The 15,554-nt window shown below is 32.0% G+C and overlaps 1 protein-coding gene across 1 annotated transcript; it reads right to left on the bottom strand.

Annotated features, from left to right (window-relative positions):
* Positions 1–8,073: 8,073 nt before the first annotated feature.
* Positions 8,074–11,871, bottom strand: LOC110693390. The gene is made up of 2 exons (XM_021870514.1): positions 8,938–11,871; positions 8,074–8,826 (listed from the first exon to the last, which is right to left on the bottom strand). Exons 1-2 carry the CDS (start codon positions 11,869–11,871, stop codon positions 8,074–8,076), a joined length of 3,687 nt encoding a protein of 1,228 aa, XP_021726206.1.
* Positions 11,872–15,554: the final 3,683 nt, after the last annotated feature.

Genomic DNA, 15,554 nt, shown 5'->3' with positions numbered 1-15,554 from the left:
ATTTATAAGAGAAGGAAATTAGGAGCTGAACTGAGTTGAGCTGAGCTGAACTGAACTGAATTTCAACGTAAGAAAACAGGCCCTTAGAAAAATTAGAGAGAGCAATTGAAAACATGTTATGATGCAGTACTTATTAGGGGAGTTTGGTTCTTTTAGTTAAAAGAATTGGTCCATAAGGAAAGTATGGATTTAAAATCTCATATTATTCTAAAGTTGTTTTAAAAACTGACGACAAAAAAGTGGAAATATCTTTTTCTTGTATCCTTTTTTGGTTTTTTGTTTTAAAAAAAATCGAAAACTAAAAATAATAAACAATGTCAAATAAGCCCTAAACAATAAAATGGATGAACTGAATTTTAGTTGCATTCCAACCCAATTTAAAAAATCCGGCCAGTAATTCGGGCCAGAAGAGCAGCTTAACCGATAGATATGAGCCACGTAGTATCCATGCAATGGATGGACGGCGTTCAACTGCTTGCAGCACTATTTGACTGAAAATCGTTGGAAGTCAGCTCTCTCAGCAGTCATTATCTACAAATTTACGTGTTTTTATTTTTTATTTTTTTTTTATTTATTTTTTGAGATATCTATAATCTTCTGAGAGCAGTCATTATCAACCATATTCGGCCAAGCCTTGTGTCAAGTACTACTCAAGTGTTTGGCCCGCGACCTACCCAGCTCGCTATTTGGACTTTACGAGTATTTAATTTTTTAGTTGATTTTTTTTTATTTTCGACATTGATTATTATTTTTTTTTTTTTTTTTTTTTTTGAAGCAATAAATTTTATTTTGATTATCTTACTAGTATATGATTTCTATTATATTTTTGGAAAATTCTCACCGGTAACACTCAACGTAGAATGCTAAATTTTGGATTATCATTGGTAATCACTAATTAGTAGTACTAATTTACTGGAAACATTAATGAAACTTTTACCTAATTATCGACAAACCATGATTTATTAATAACAAAATTACAAACCTATCCTTCTAAAAAATCACTTCCCTCCTTAATCAATTACCCCTTTATTTAAACCATAAACGATTATTGCGCATCCTTCCACTGCTATGTTGCTATGCAGGACTTCTTCAAGGTCTTTCTTTCCATTTTCTACGGCAGAAGTATCCCCAAGTTACTGGGATTCAGATTTTTCAACATAAACTGTCCATTTTGATATTAATATTAATTAATTGGATGAAAAGTTTATGTTTATTACAGAGTATGCATAACAAAGAATATGTTAAAGAAGTGATACGTAATAACTGCCCTTTTTCCCCTTTGGTATCGGTTTGACTAATTATTAATTTCACCATCAATATTTGTGAATAATATAGTATATGGCTAATTATTGATTTCGAATTTAGAATAAGCCATACCAGTTCAATTAATTACTATTTTAACACCTTATCATATTCTTTAATTTTCTCACAGTATTAATTAATTCAGCTAATTAGCATTGCCAGACATAATATGATCAGTTCCATAGTAGAAGATTTCAGTTAATACAAAACAGAGCCAAATTTTCGAAATAACAGAGCATAATAAAAATCAACACAAATAAAGACTTACATGGCTTCGAATCACCAGAAAGATCGTAACTTTAAGAAATTCAAGGTCGAGAATTACACCAAATTCAGTATACTCGAAAGATAGTGCCACAATTGTCTAACCAATTTTCCACGAATTTGAACTCGCCGATGTGAATTTTGCTTCAATAACCCAGCGAATCCCCAAAAAAACCGATGACAATCGCTCCCTATGTAATCCCAGAAAGTATTGATTGCAAACCCTAGAAATTTGTGTAGAGTTTTTGCCGTGAAATTTGATCGAATATCTCTGGTGAAGTTCGAATAAGGAATGAAGAAGAAGATGAAGCCTTGAGGTTTTGATTAGACGTAAGTGGTTAAGGGAAATAAATAGGGGCAATTAAGTCATTTTACAGCTAATTTTCCACTTAAATTGGTAACCATAGTTAAGGACTTAGGTAAAAGTTTCATTAATGTTACCAGTAAATTAGTACTACTAATTAGTGATTACCAATGATAATCCAAAATTTAGCATTCTACCATTGAGAAAAAACAGAAGTTGAGTGTTACCGATGAGAATTTCCCTATATTTTTTCTATTATACTTCCTCCGTTTTCTTTTACTTGCAACACACCTTTTAAGCACGCAGTTTTAGGAGATGATTAGTGAGGGTAAACGAGCGATTTTATCAATATAATTTTTACACGAAAATTAGAATAGGGTTAAGTATCATTTGTAAAAATTATAATGAAAAATTTGTCCGTTTACATTACATAAACCCGACCTCAAAACACGTGCCACAAGGCTGTGTTGCAAGTAAAAGAAAACGGAGGAAGTATGATTTTCTATTGTATAGTATGAACGTATGATATAAAAATAGTCATATGGAATATTAGAGTATGATATAAAGATAATTCTCTCTTCTCATTGTCTTAACATTAATATTCAAACATTTAGAAATTTCCTAAAATAATAAAATTATATTCCTTTTAATAAATCTCCTTTCAATAAATTTATGACAAAATTGAAAAGATTCAATGTATATAAGAGTTCTATTCTATAATTTTTTTTTTGGTTAAAATGGTGCCATAATCTAATTTTTTCTATCAAAAGAAAACAGATATTTAAATAAATAACTTACTACGTAGAAGAGTCTTATTTAAACTGGTACGAGTGACGAATATCTGGGTCATTGTTTTTTATCCTGCCACCGTCCATAACTGAAAAATGGATTTTCAAAGGTAAACTTGGCATTTAATAAGGATATCCACATTTTCGAATTATAGTTAAATTCGTTAGTTTCATCCTTTTTACTGCCGTACGCCTCTTCAAAGTAAAGTTCATGTCAAATGCAGTAGTTATTTTCTTCAACAAGCTGAGGAATTTTATTATCCTTTTTAATTTTTTATTTTTATGATAAAGATAAGGATAATATTGGTACCAAAAAATTTAATAAATCATCAACCATGAATATATGTGACATGACATATGTACAATTTATGTTCATTTCTCCTAACTTTAAAATTTTAAGCCTATTGGATAATATGACTTGCTTGCATGCATGTAGTAAATTCTAGCTTGATCTGTAAGGCCGGGACGAAAGAGGTTGAATAAGCATGTATTTTATGATATGGTTTGGAATATGCGCAAAAGTCAAAAGTGTCAATACTACATATATAATCAGATTGTGAACACCCCTACTTATAACGAACTTGTTTAATAAATAAACGAATTGCTCATGGACGAGTATCTATATTTATCTTCTAGCTGAGCTTCAAAAATAGTTCAAGCTAAGTTTGATTCATTCAATATTATTCGAAGTACTCCTTTAATTAAGGTAAACAAGCTTCAATTGACCTCGAGATGCTTAATGAAATTCATATATGCATAGCTCCTTTACACCTTTAATTACATACTAGCATCTACTACCATTATTGACTTTACTCTTTTATTTTATTTTATTTTTTGGGAAAGAGGGAGATACGGAGTATAATATATTTATCTTCTACGAAGTATGTTATTAATTAATCCATTATATCACATTGATGAAAATATTTTTCCAAATTAACACATTAATATATGAGGCCAATTAAAATAAGGATTGTATATGAAAATTTTTGTTGATGTAGAGATACCACTAAACTAGTACGAGTACCATGCATTCATTATCACTACACCAACTCTAGATTCCATAACATTAATTATATAATTATTATAACAAGATTACGTGACATGGTGAAATCAATTATTTGACAAGATTTTATTTAATTAAATTTTGCAACTAAAACTTGAGAAAAGGTATGCAATTTGGTGGAGTAATTAAGGTGACTAGATTAAGAAATCAAGACCGACGACGTAATGTTCCACCAAATAAAAAGATCAAACTTAATTAAGGCATGAATATGGCTTAATTAATGGAGTAATTAACGTTTTCAAATTTTAGTTTTTCAAGTACTACTCGGCTAACATGAACCATGAATGTGGCAGGGTGCCAGGGTATGGACCTTATAGCTTGGTTCATTACTACATTACCATATGTTATCCATTTATGGCTATAGCTAGCTCCCTTACCAAGTTACCATTACTCCGTGTGATACCGACCACGGATATTTAGTACATGTACACGGAAATCAAATTCAATTTACGTTATTGTTTAATGTTATTAGTGACTCTGTATTCAAAATAATACCCTTTTAAATGCTCTTAATCGGTTTCTTTTCTTGTCATTTATTTTATTTTATTTTATTATATTTTATATTATTTATTTTTTGTTTTGGATGCAATTTGAGTTTCTTTTTTTATTCTAATGTCTCATACAATAAACTCTTTTTTTTTAGGTTGTAAGGAATGATCAAGAACAATAAATATTGAAGTAGAGCTCCATACACTATCCCATACAAGCCTTTTGTCCGGTCCATTGTAAAAGATCGATGTACAATTACTATCCCATAATGTAATTAAGAAACTCTCAATTTTAGAAAAAAAAAAAATTCACGCTTAAAAAAAAGGGGAACTTTGAAGCAAATTAGTAATAGCAATTAGTAGCAAACATTAATTTTTGAGAGAAGATGAGTAATAGCGATTAGTAGCAAACAATTAATTGATAAATTAAATATGAAGCTTGTTTTTTTTTTTTTTTTTTTTTTTTTTTTTGAGGAAGGATACAAACAACTACATATTAATAGTAAAGCAAATTTTAGAGGAGATCTTTTGAGAGGATGTCTTATATATCACTTATTTTGAGAGAAGTTAATTCATCTAAGTTCATTTCAGAAAATTAGGAACAGTTCAGGTGATAAGAGTTTTCCTTTGATTTCAAGAGATCTAATGATTGATTCTCATTACTCGATGACCCAAGGGCTCTCTACAAAACACAACTCTTGAGAAAATGGATATCTAATTATTTCTTAAAAAATAAGTTGATATATAAATATATTAACTTAAATAAGTTAAAATGGGCATAGCCTAAGACTATGTTTAGCATTTTAATTCCTTGCAAAAATAAGTATGTTACACATTAACACATAGCAATATAGCATACAACTTGAATAAAACACAATAAAAGAGTGCAATCATTCTAAAAATAAGATGATGTATCGTAACTTGCAAGTGGCTTGAAGTTCGCTGAATCTGGATATGCTCAATTAATTGAAGAAATAATTGATAGTCCCCCATGCTAGATTAAACAATTTTATGCATCAAAAATTGCACATAATCACTTGGGATTAATTTCAAGATAACCCTTAAAAAAGACAAGGGCGTGGGATACCTAATAATTTTATTTTCCTATGATTTCTTATAATGTATTTGGTTTGTTATAATTATGTATTTTGAAATATGTTGACTTGTTGAGTAATGGGCCTTCAAAGATAATACTAATAATAGTGAAAAAAATCATAAGGAAATAATTATAGTTCATAAAAAGCAACTTAAATTAGTAACATAGTATGAAGAATATGAATATTTTGATGAGAAGGGTTTAACACGATCTATATATTTTTGGCTCGACTCGTATACTCATGAACAAAGTTGAGTTTTTTAAACTATTTTGTATTGTTTCATACGCGTAAGATTAGCAATATTGCCTATATAAATTTGTGCCTTGGGTCCTAAATTAAACTTAGAAATACTGAGCATTTATACTTGGACCCCGAGCACCAAACCAAGTATTTGAGCCCAACTTCGAGCCAACTAATAACCTTGATTGAGCTTCTAGCCAAGTCAATTTTAGCTCAATTTTTCGAGCTCAACGAGTTTTGTGCTCAAGTCGATCAAGCCTGAGTTCACCTATTTTGAGCTCCAGCTGAACAGTACATATCGTGGCCAAATTAAATCTTATTTGACTCATTATTTGATAGGATATCTCTAGGCCCCTTTATAAGCTTATATTATTAGTAAGCATAAAAATTTCAATATGGTATTAATTGTTAATGTAGAAATTTATAACAAATCACATTTTATTTTTTAAATTATTGTCATAAACAGATACAATATCTCACATCATAGCTTCACAATTTCACACATGTGCTTCTAAACTTCTTCCTTGTGTTGTAGGTTAACTATGCCATGTTTCAAATGTTTGACAAGCGTATTTGATTTTATAATTGATCAAGTTCAAGTTGATATATTACAAAAGTTTAATTTAATTTAATTAATATATGGTTAGGTAGAGATAGATGTTGATGAATTGAAAAAGATAACAAAAATAATTAATTATTTTCTATCCAAAACATTACCGCTTCCTCGTTATTATTGGCACTAATTGCTCTCTTATCTTTCGTAGCCTAAAAGGAGACATACAAATATTAGATCGATAATGATACAAATAGGATGCAATTTAAATCCAATATCGATCTTGATAGCATCATAAAGTTTACAACTTTGATAGTGAATTGACGTCCACAAATTAACCTTAACTTAAACAATCTAGTACCACCCATTATGCTTTGTTTTTTCTTTTCTTATTTTTGTCCTATATGTAAATCATCTTACAACAATGAGTACAGTATTATTGTATACTTGTATCATAGACATCCTCACCTCGTTACGTTACACAAACGTATGTATGGGAAAAGAGGATTAAAAAGTACGTAGTAGGGTTAGACTTGTTTGAAGGAAAAAAAATAAAAAATAAAAAATTACCACGTTCTTTTTATCTATATTGTTGAATCGAATTTCATGTCCAATATAAAAATACTTTATCATACGAGTAAATAACAATCAAAAGAGAGATTGCGAATAATAAAATTCAAGTTGCGCATGGATTAAATAAAGAATGAAAAAAGTACTTGATCAATTTTAAGTTCTTTGATGATTGTCCATTTAGGTTAATAATAGTGGAATATTCTTGGTAGGTGATAAAAAAAAAAAAAAAAAAAAAAAAAAAAAAAAAAAAAATTGAAGAAGAATCTTGAATAATATTCTTCATAGATTTTACCTTTTAAGATTGTTTCTTGTTTATGAAGTGTGTGAAACCGTTTGGTTTGATTGAGAAGTAGTAGTTGATCAATAACAATGACTTGTCACTAGAAACACAAACACATGGGTAATCCATTGACCCCGCCCGGGACCCGGCTAGTCAATATCTTTACCTCACAAGTAGATAACTAACTTCAACTGTTTTAGCTCCATTTTTTGTATTTATTAGAATTTTTGGGTCATTTTCTCCACCGTCCATTATCCATTAACTGAAATTGCTTGGAAAGTGGAAACTGTAACTGCCACTTTAATCTATCAACCATTTACTCTCTACGTCACTTTTTTGAAAATAAATACAAGTAATAAATATAAAATTAAATGAATAAATAGTTTATCCTAAAACCTGGGTTATCCTCGAACCTAAGTTATCTTGAAACGGGAGAAAAGATCTAATCAACTGAGCTATCCCTCATTTCAATTCATCACAATTTTAGCTATTAATATATGTAATTCTATTGGCAAAACTAATAAAAAGTCGCTATTTTGATATAATTCGAAAAATAATCATACCACGCACAATTTATGTACATATAATACTTCTTTCCTATATGATTATTTGATTTTAATTTAATAGACCATGCTATACGCCTTATAACTTATAAGTTCTATGAGGATAATTAATTACTTTTTTCTTGTGAGATGATGTAAATACTTTGTCGCAATGGATCGGAATTTGAATTTTAATCTTGTAGAGTAACTTTTCAATAAAAAAAAAATACAAGTGACTTTTATTTATATATGGATAATTTGGATAATAACTTTAATCATTTTTAAATAACTTTTGTAATTTGTGTTGTACATCTGGTTAATTTAAAAAGGGCTACTACAATTTTTAAATTTTTTTTTTTTTTGGTGCAAATGAGGGTCGGAGCCCATTTATTGAAAATAAAAACACAACCAAATCAAGCTACAAGACATGGCCAAGCCACTCCTATAACGTCCTCCCTTAGAAGATTATTTATTTCGACCGGAGGAGTGTCGAAATAAATAACCCTCTCTTCTTGGATGACCCCCATATTGGCAAGTCGATCCGCCACCCTATTCCCCTCCCTAAAACAATGAGAAAAACTAATTGAAAAAAGTAATTAATCTATGGCAAGCAGTGAGAATACGAGTGTATTCTCCTCCTTGGACAACACCCTTGCTGAGAGCCTCGATTCCTGCCTTGTTGTCCATCTGCAAAACCAGCTTATTTAATCCCATTTTACTTGCCATCTGTAGTCCTATTTCAGCAGCTAGTAACTCAGCTCTAAAGGCACTGCATATCCCAAAGTTTGTTGTGAAACACTGCATAAAATTCCCTTGACAGTCACGTATAATGCCTCCACCTCCTGCATACCCAGGGTTGCCCTTTGCTGCTCCATCTGTGTTCAAAGTGAACCAGTCCATTGGTGGAGCCAGCCATTTGATAAGAGTCTCCTGTTTGAACTTACTACTGCCTGGATTCTTGGGGGACTGAGTGGTTCCTGTCAAGGCCTCCCAAGTAGAATCAGTTTGAGATCGAATAAATACACCCACATCACTTGGGGTTTCATAAGGATTGCCAAATAATTCACCATTTCTCCATTTCCATATCCACCAAAGAGTTATGGCAAAGCATGTTGGCCATTTCTCAGAGTGAATAAGTTCTTCCCCTTTCAAGTTACGCACCAGCCATGAGGAGAGATCACCTGAAAAAAAGGATGGGTAATTTTCTGCACTTCCAACGCTTGCCCATGCTTCTCTAGCTGCAGGACAATCTCTGAATAGGTGTAAAAGAGTTTCATCTGTGTTGAGGTCGCATCTCTTGCATCTTGGGTCATCAGTGAGATGGCGGAGTTTCTTATTTGCATTGCATAATACCCTATTATGGAACACCAACCATTAAAAAACTCGAATTCTTTGTTGAATAGGCGTTTTCCAGGCTAAATTCCATTTAGGATCTTTAGTAACCATGCTGTCATCTTTAATCAGTCTCATTGCATCCTTGACAGAGAATTCACCTGCTTTGCCCCCTTTCCAGTATCTAATGTCTTCTAATTCAGGGTCTTGTATGACTTTATGAGCAGCAATCCTCTTCAGAGCAGCAATGGGAAGCAGATCAACTATTTTGTCCCACTTCCATCCTGAATCATCATCCCATAGCTCTGCTACAATTGCTCCATCAATGTCTTCTGGGATTTGATCAATGGCAACATCCCGGAGAGGACCATCAGTGGCCCACACATGGTCCCAAAAAAGTGTTCTGCCACCATTCCCTATGGCTACGGCTGAACCTTTTTTTAACAAGCTTGCATTTTCAGTAATTCCCCGCCAAACATTAGACATACTTGACGTTGGAACAAACATATCTATGTCACACTGGCCACTACAATATTTGTGTCTAAGTACTCTGGACCACAGGGCATTTGGCTCATTGAGCACTCTCCACCCGAGCTTTGCGAGGAAGGCAGAGTTGGATTGTCTAGCTGATCTAATTCCAAGGCCTCCTTTTTCCTTAGGAATTTGCAAAGTTTCCCAAGAGAGTAAGTGAATTCGGTTTTTCTCCTCATTTCCACCCCATATAAATCTTCGAGATTTTTGATCGATTTTGTCACACACTGTTCTTGGAATTTTTGCGGACTGCATGGAATAATTAGCCATGGTGGTGATGGCTGACTTTGCTAAAGTGACACGCCCAGCAAGAGACAAGTACTTAGATTTCCATCCCGAAAGTCGACGGTCAATTTTTTCACAAAGGTAAGCATAGGTTTGCTTGGTCACTGTATTAGTTAGAGTAGGCATACCAAGATAGAATCCCAGGTCTTCAGTTACGTCCATTCCTAGAGCCTCACTAATGCCCTTTTGAGCATCTTTGTGGACATTTTGAGAGAAAAAGACCCTGGATTTAGGAAGACTCACCTTCTGTCCTGAAGCAACACAAAACCGATCAAGACAGTCTCTGACAATTTCAGCTTGTTCGATTGAAGCCTCCGCAAATAGAATCAAGTCGTCCACAAAAAATAAATTTGAAAGGAGCGGTCCACCTCTACTAGCATAAATCGGCTTCCACCTATTTGCCACTATTGATTCTTCAATCACTTGATTTAGGCGTTCCATACACAAGACAAATAGGTACGGTGAGAGCGGATCCCCTTGTCTAATGCCACGGGTAGGGTAAAAGGCATCCGTCTTTTCACCATTCCACAAGATATTCATTGAGGGAGTAGTGATACATTCCATAATCACCTCTATCATCCGGATAGGGAAGTTCATTTCCATCAATGTATTGCGAATAAAAGCCCACTTGAGACGATCATAAGCTTTTTCAAAATCTATTTTGATCGTCATGTAGCCTTTACCCCCCTTTTTTCTCTTCATAGTGTGCAGGACTTCTTGCATAATGACAATGTTGTCTGTGATTTGCCGGCCAGGGAAAAAACTTGACTGAGTATTTGCTATGATTTTGGGCAGCAGGGGTTTTATGCGATTTACAATCGCCTTAGTTATAATTTTATAAGCCACGTTACACAGGCCTATAGGGCGAAATTGTGAGGCAGAGTCAGGGCTATCCACTTTCGGGAGAAGGACAAGGTAGGTCTCGTTCAATAAATCTGGCGTACCCTTACCCTCCAGCACGTTTTTAGCCAGGTCATACACATTTTGGGCAACCGTATCCCAGTTCTTTTGGTAGAAAAGAGCCTGGAAGCCGTCAGGCCCAGGAGCTTTAAGTGAGCCCATGTTCTTCACCACAAATTCAATGTCGCAATTGGTATAGGGTCGATTAAGGCTTTCCCACTGAGAATTAGAGAAAGCTGTACATACTCCAGAAGGGATATTGTATGTACCCTCATCACCATCATCTGTATATAATTGAGCACAGTAAGATACCACTTGATATTTCACCTGACTTTGATCAAACAGCCATTGCCCATCAGTATCTTTAATCGCGACAATATTGTTCCTCCAACGTCTTACTACCATACTAAGGTGGAAAAAAGTAGTATTACGGTCTCCATGTTGCAACCAGTCAACACGGGCTTTCTGATACCATAACATCTCCTCCTGATTAAGCACTGAGTCCAGCTCCTTTCGTAACTTAGCCTCAAGTTTCAGTAAACCGAGTCCCTCCCACTTGCTAAAGCTGTCTGAACACCCTGTATTGTTCCACTGTTGTAAGTCAGAAGAGAAAGATTTGAGAAGGTTCATAAGAGGTATATCAGTGCGCCATTTATCACACAAAAATTCGTTGAAGTTTTCATGCGATAGCCAAGCAGCCTGGAAACAGAAAGGGCGGTATAAGGTTTCCAATGGTGCAAAACCATTTGGAGAAATTAAAAGAGGACAATGGTCGGATTGGATGGCTGGAAAGTGCTTAACACGAGCCTTATCAAAAAACAGACCCCATTCAGAATTACAGAGAGCTCTGTCCAACCTTGCGCTCCTTCTTGTAGCCATGGAATTACCCCAAGCCCATGTATGAGGTGATCCTGAGAATTCGACTTCAATTAATTGATTGTCTTCTACCCAGTGGTTAAAACGTTCAGTTCTCCTAGTTCTCTCATTGCAACTTGAATTTCTTTCCCACCCAAACCGGGTTTCATTGAAATCACCAGCTAGCAACCAAGGTTTATTATTTTGACTAGCAAAATCAGAGAGCTCTTGCCATAAATCATTATGCTTGGTCGGGTCAGGGCTTGCATAGACTAAAGTGAAATACCATGGTTCCTCACCTCTTCTAGAAATAGTCATAGTGATGTATTGGTTAGATTTAATAATGGGATCAATGGAAACTAATTCCGGCTTCCAATATACCCAAATACCCCCACTGAAACCTTGAGCATCCACCCGAGTATGGCCATTATACCCGAGAATCGAAGCAATTCTATCAGCTTGATCACCCCCCATGTGGGTCTCAACCAAAGCAAAGACGACGGGCTTATAGTCTTGGGCTTCGTCTGTAGATTTTACCTCAATTGGATGTTGTTCCTGAGACTGCTTATGGACTTGATCTTCTGCAATTAAATTATAAGATTATGATTTAATTACTTTTAAAAGAGAGAAAGAAAAGGAAAGAAATATCTCGTCATCTTGTGTATTAACAAGAATATGATCTAGATTAGAAATATAAGAGAAAAGTGCAAACTATATAGTAAAAAATTTTAAAACCACTACTACAATTTTTAAAATTGTACGACTATGGTTTAATTACTTTTACAATATTTTTAAATGCTAAAATATTAAAAATTCATATTTCTCAAGGAATTCATTTTAAGCTTTTGAAAATTAAGTATTCTAATTTTCAATTTTTTATTTATTTATTTATATATGAAATCCAGTTTAAATTATTAATAAAAACAAAAATCTGAAAAATATATTAATTGTTATAAGAAAATAAGTATATTTGCTTTTATTTAATATTAACTTTGAAAGTAATTCAAAAATCATAAAATCTTAACCATTCATTTTTAAAAATTATGGTTGTCATTTTATAAATGACAAACATAGAATTATACAAAAGACGTGTAGATTTTTTATAAGTAGTACTCCGTAATGTAAGGTGTAAATCATCCCCAGTTGAATGTTCAATTTTTAATCCCCAGTTGTAACTAAACTTCAACGTAGCTGCATTATATTTTTATCTCGATGCTCTAATGTTAGCTTTTGTAAACTTGAAGTTTAAGTAATATATACTTCATATGTTTCTTTGTTTGGTGTTAAAAAAAAGCTGCATTTTTTAATACGAGTAGCAAAAGTGTAATTAAAATTTATTTTAACTTTACGCTATTAGAATTTTGGTTATACCGCATGTTAAATACAACGGAATATTGATCCTTAAGTAAAAAAATTATGCCCTAATATTATATTTAGGTCAGCGAAATAGTTAATTAAAATAATTATAAGCAACAACAGACAAGTGCAAACATCCGATAATGCACACTTAAGACTTAAATCATCGTATCATACAAATTTCCTTATAATAGTGTACATGTATTTGGGTTGACTGATATTTTTTAATTAGAGAAAGAAAAAATCAATTAAATTAAGCACTTTATTAACGAATAATACAAAATTTTAATTGCAATGGACAATTTCTGATTTTGCTAGTATGATTGATGTAACAACTCTAACCATTATAATAAAATCCTAACAGCAAATACGTAGAAAAGGACCTTAATAATCTATTTAATTTATGATGACATACTTATATACACTTGTCGTAAATCTCCTTTTAGTCCATGTGACTTGTCGGTTTTATCATCCAAAAACAAAATTAAATTTCTTCGAAAAATTCCCTCTAATAGTCTAATAGACATGAACTATATTATTAATGTAACCATTGGCGCAAATTTGTAACTATATAGTTTGATGTTCATCTTATATATCTAAATTGTCAATTAACTTGTAAATAATCTTTAAAGATAGTCGTGCTTATCCTTTGATATTTTAAACACACATTACGTATATATAGATCTAATTTGAAATTCCGATATAATAATTATACTTAGATCGACGTTGAAAAAGACGAGTTTAATTAGTGGTAAAGATTATCTAGATAAAAGTTATGAAAGTCTCACTAACTTTGCATGGAGAGCTACATACTTCTCCCAAATTGGCCATGAGATTGGTTTTGTAAGGGTGGAAGACTAGGGTCTGTTCTCATTGACTGAACTGAGTTAAACTGAACTAAACTTATTAGAGTTGAACTGAACTGATTAGAGCTGAACTGAACTGAACTAAACTGAATATTTTATAAGAGAAGGAAATTAGGAGTTGAACTGAACTGAACTTATTAGAGCTGAACTGAATATATTATAAGATCAGAGAATGAAGGAAATTAGGAGTTGAACTGAACTAAACTTATTAGAGCTGAACTAAATTGAACTGAACTAAATTGAAAATAATCGTATCAGAACAGGGTCTAAGGCTTTGTTTGGTTGGATGAAAAATCTTCTTTTTTTTTGTGAAAAATGATTTTTCAATATTTTTAATTATGCTAAGAAAAGAGGAAAACTTAGTGGAAGCAGTCGGAATTCTATTCCCCATTTTTCAAAGGAGTAATAATTATATTAGAAACAATACACTACGGCCCTGTTCTCTTCATCTTAAAAAAATAATATTAAGTAAAAATAAGTTCAGTTCAGTAAAATTAATTTTAGTTGAGTAAAAATAAGTTCAGTTCAGTAAAATTCAGTTTTGTTAAAGAAGAATTATAATAGAAAGTCAGCAAAAATAATTTCAGTTCAGTAAAAATAATTTAAGTTCAGTAAAAATAATTTAAGTTCAGCAAAATTAAATTCAGTTCAGTAAAAATAATTTCAATTCAACAAAATTAAGGTGAAGAGAACGGAGCATACGTATAAATGAAGATAATATTTAGACTAATCTATCTAGAATTTACATACATTACATATTTTCAATCAATAGTTTTCATTCTTTATCAATATGTTTCACTTGACATTTCACATGATGATCGAGACAACGAGACATCCAAAAGCTCATAAATATATACTACTGCGTTAGTACAATTTTTTTTTTCACAACTCAAAATCAATATATGACATGATTGCATTGGAAGGAAAAAGATGAAACACCATTAAAATAAAGAACTTGGTGAGTCACTTATTATCAACATCACCTTTAAGTAAGGACATCTCGAACATTAAAAGCTAATATACTTGCACATGAATAATTTTTTTTATTACAAGATGAAGTCATAAACATTATTCTTTTAATTGCAACAAACAAATTTTACACTATTCACACACCCCCTCTTTTAATTAATCATTTTTTGTGATTTATACATTAAAAAATATATGAAGTATATATATACATGAGGTCTTATATATATTGGAGTCACGATATTATATACTTTCAATACGTACTAATTTTTATACTAATTTTTTTTCTTAAATTTAAGTAAAAATATAAATATTATTGTATAATATGTGCATTGACAATATGAGATCTCCAAGTTGTGATTTCTTAAGAATGGAGGAAATTTATGGATATATATGTCATTAAAGTTTTTAGTTGCTACTATGTATATATAATATTTAATGGTTCAATATGTAGTGTAATAGTCTATATGAATTTTCATGGAGTAAATAAGGAGTATTATACAACCTTTAGTATTTGTTCGGTTGCCATAAATATATATATCAAAGTGGCTTACATTGTTATGAAAATTCTGATTTAAGTTTTAGAATCTTATGATTTTACTATTTATGTATATCATACGATTCGAATTACAATTCTATTCGATTTTACTTATTTCTCTTAACTAGCGAAATCCTTACAAGTTTAACATATATATGATTATTTATAAATATATATTATCAGTTGTTGGTAGCATGTTGAGTAAACAACTATTTTCTATTAATAATTAGGTTTTAAACTCATAATTTAAATATATTTAATTAAATTTAGATATAACGACTTGAATATGCATGTCAGTAAAATCTTACGCTTTTACAATTTGATTCTAACTTGACAAGACCCGACCCACACACTCACACACGCACCCAATATAACAAACACCATATATGTACGTACACTCAACTCAAGTATTCTAGTAATGCAAATTATTG

The sequence above is a fragment of the Chenopodium quinoa genome, unplaced genomic scaffold, assembly GCF_001683475.1.
Source record: "Chenopodium quinoa cultivar QQ74 unplaced genomic scaffold, ASM168347v1, whole genome shotgun sequence".
Classification (NCBI taxonomy): Eukaryota; Viridiplantae; Streptophyta; class Magnoliopsida; order Caryophyllales; family Amaranthaceae; genus Chenopodium; species Chenopodium quinoa.
Note: the sequence above shows the minus strand (reverse complement) of the source record. Positions and strands in the feature narration are given on the sequence as shown.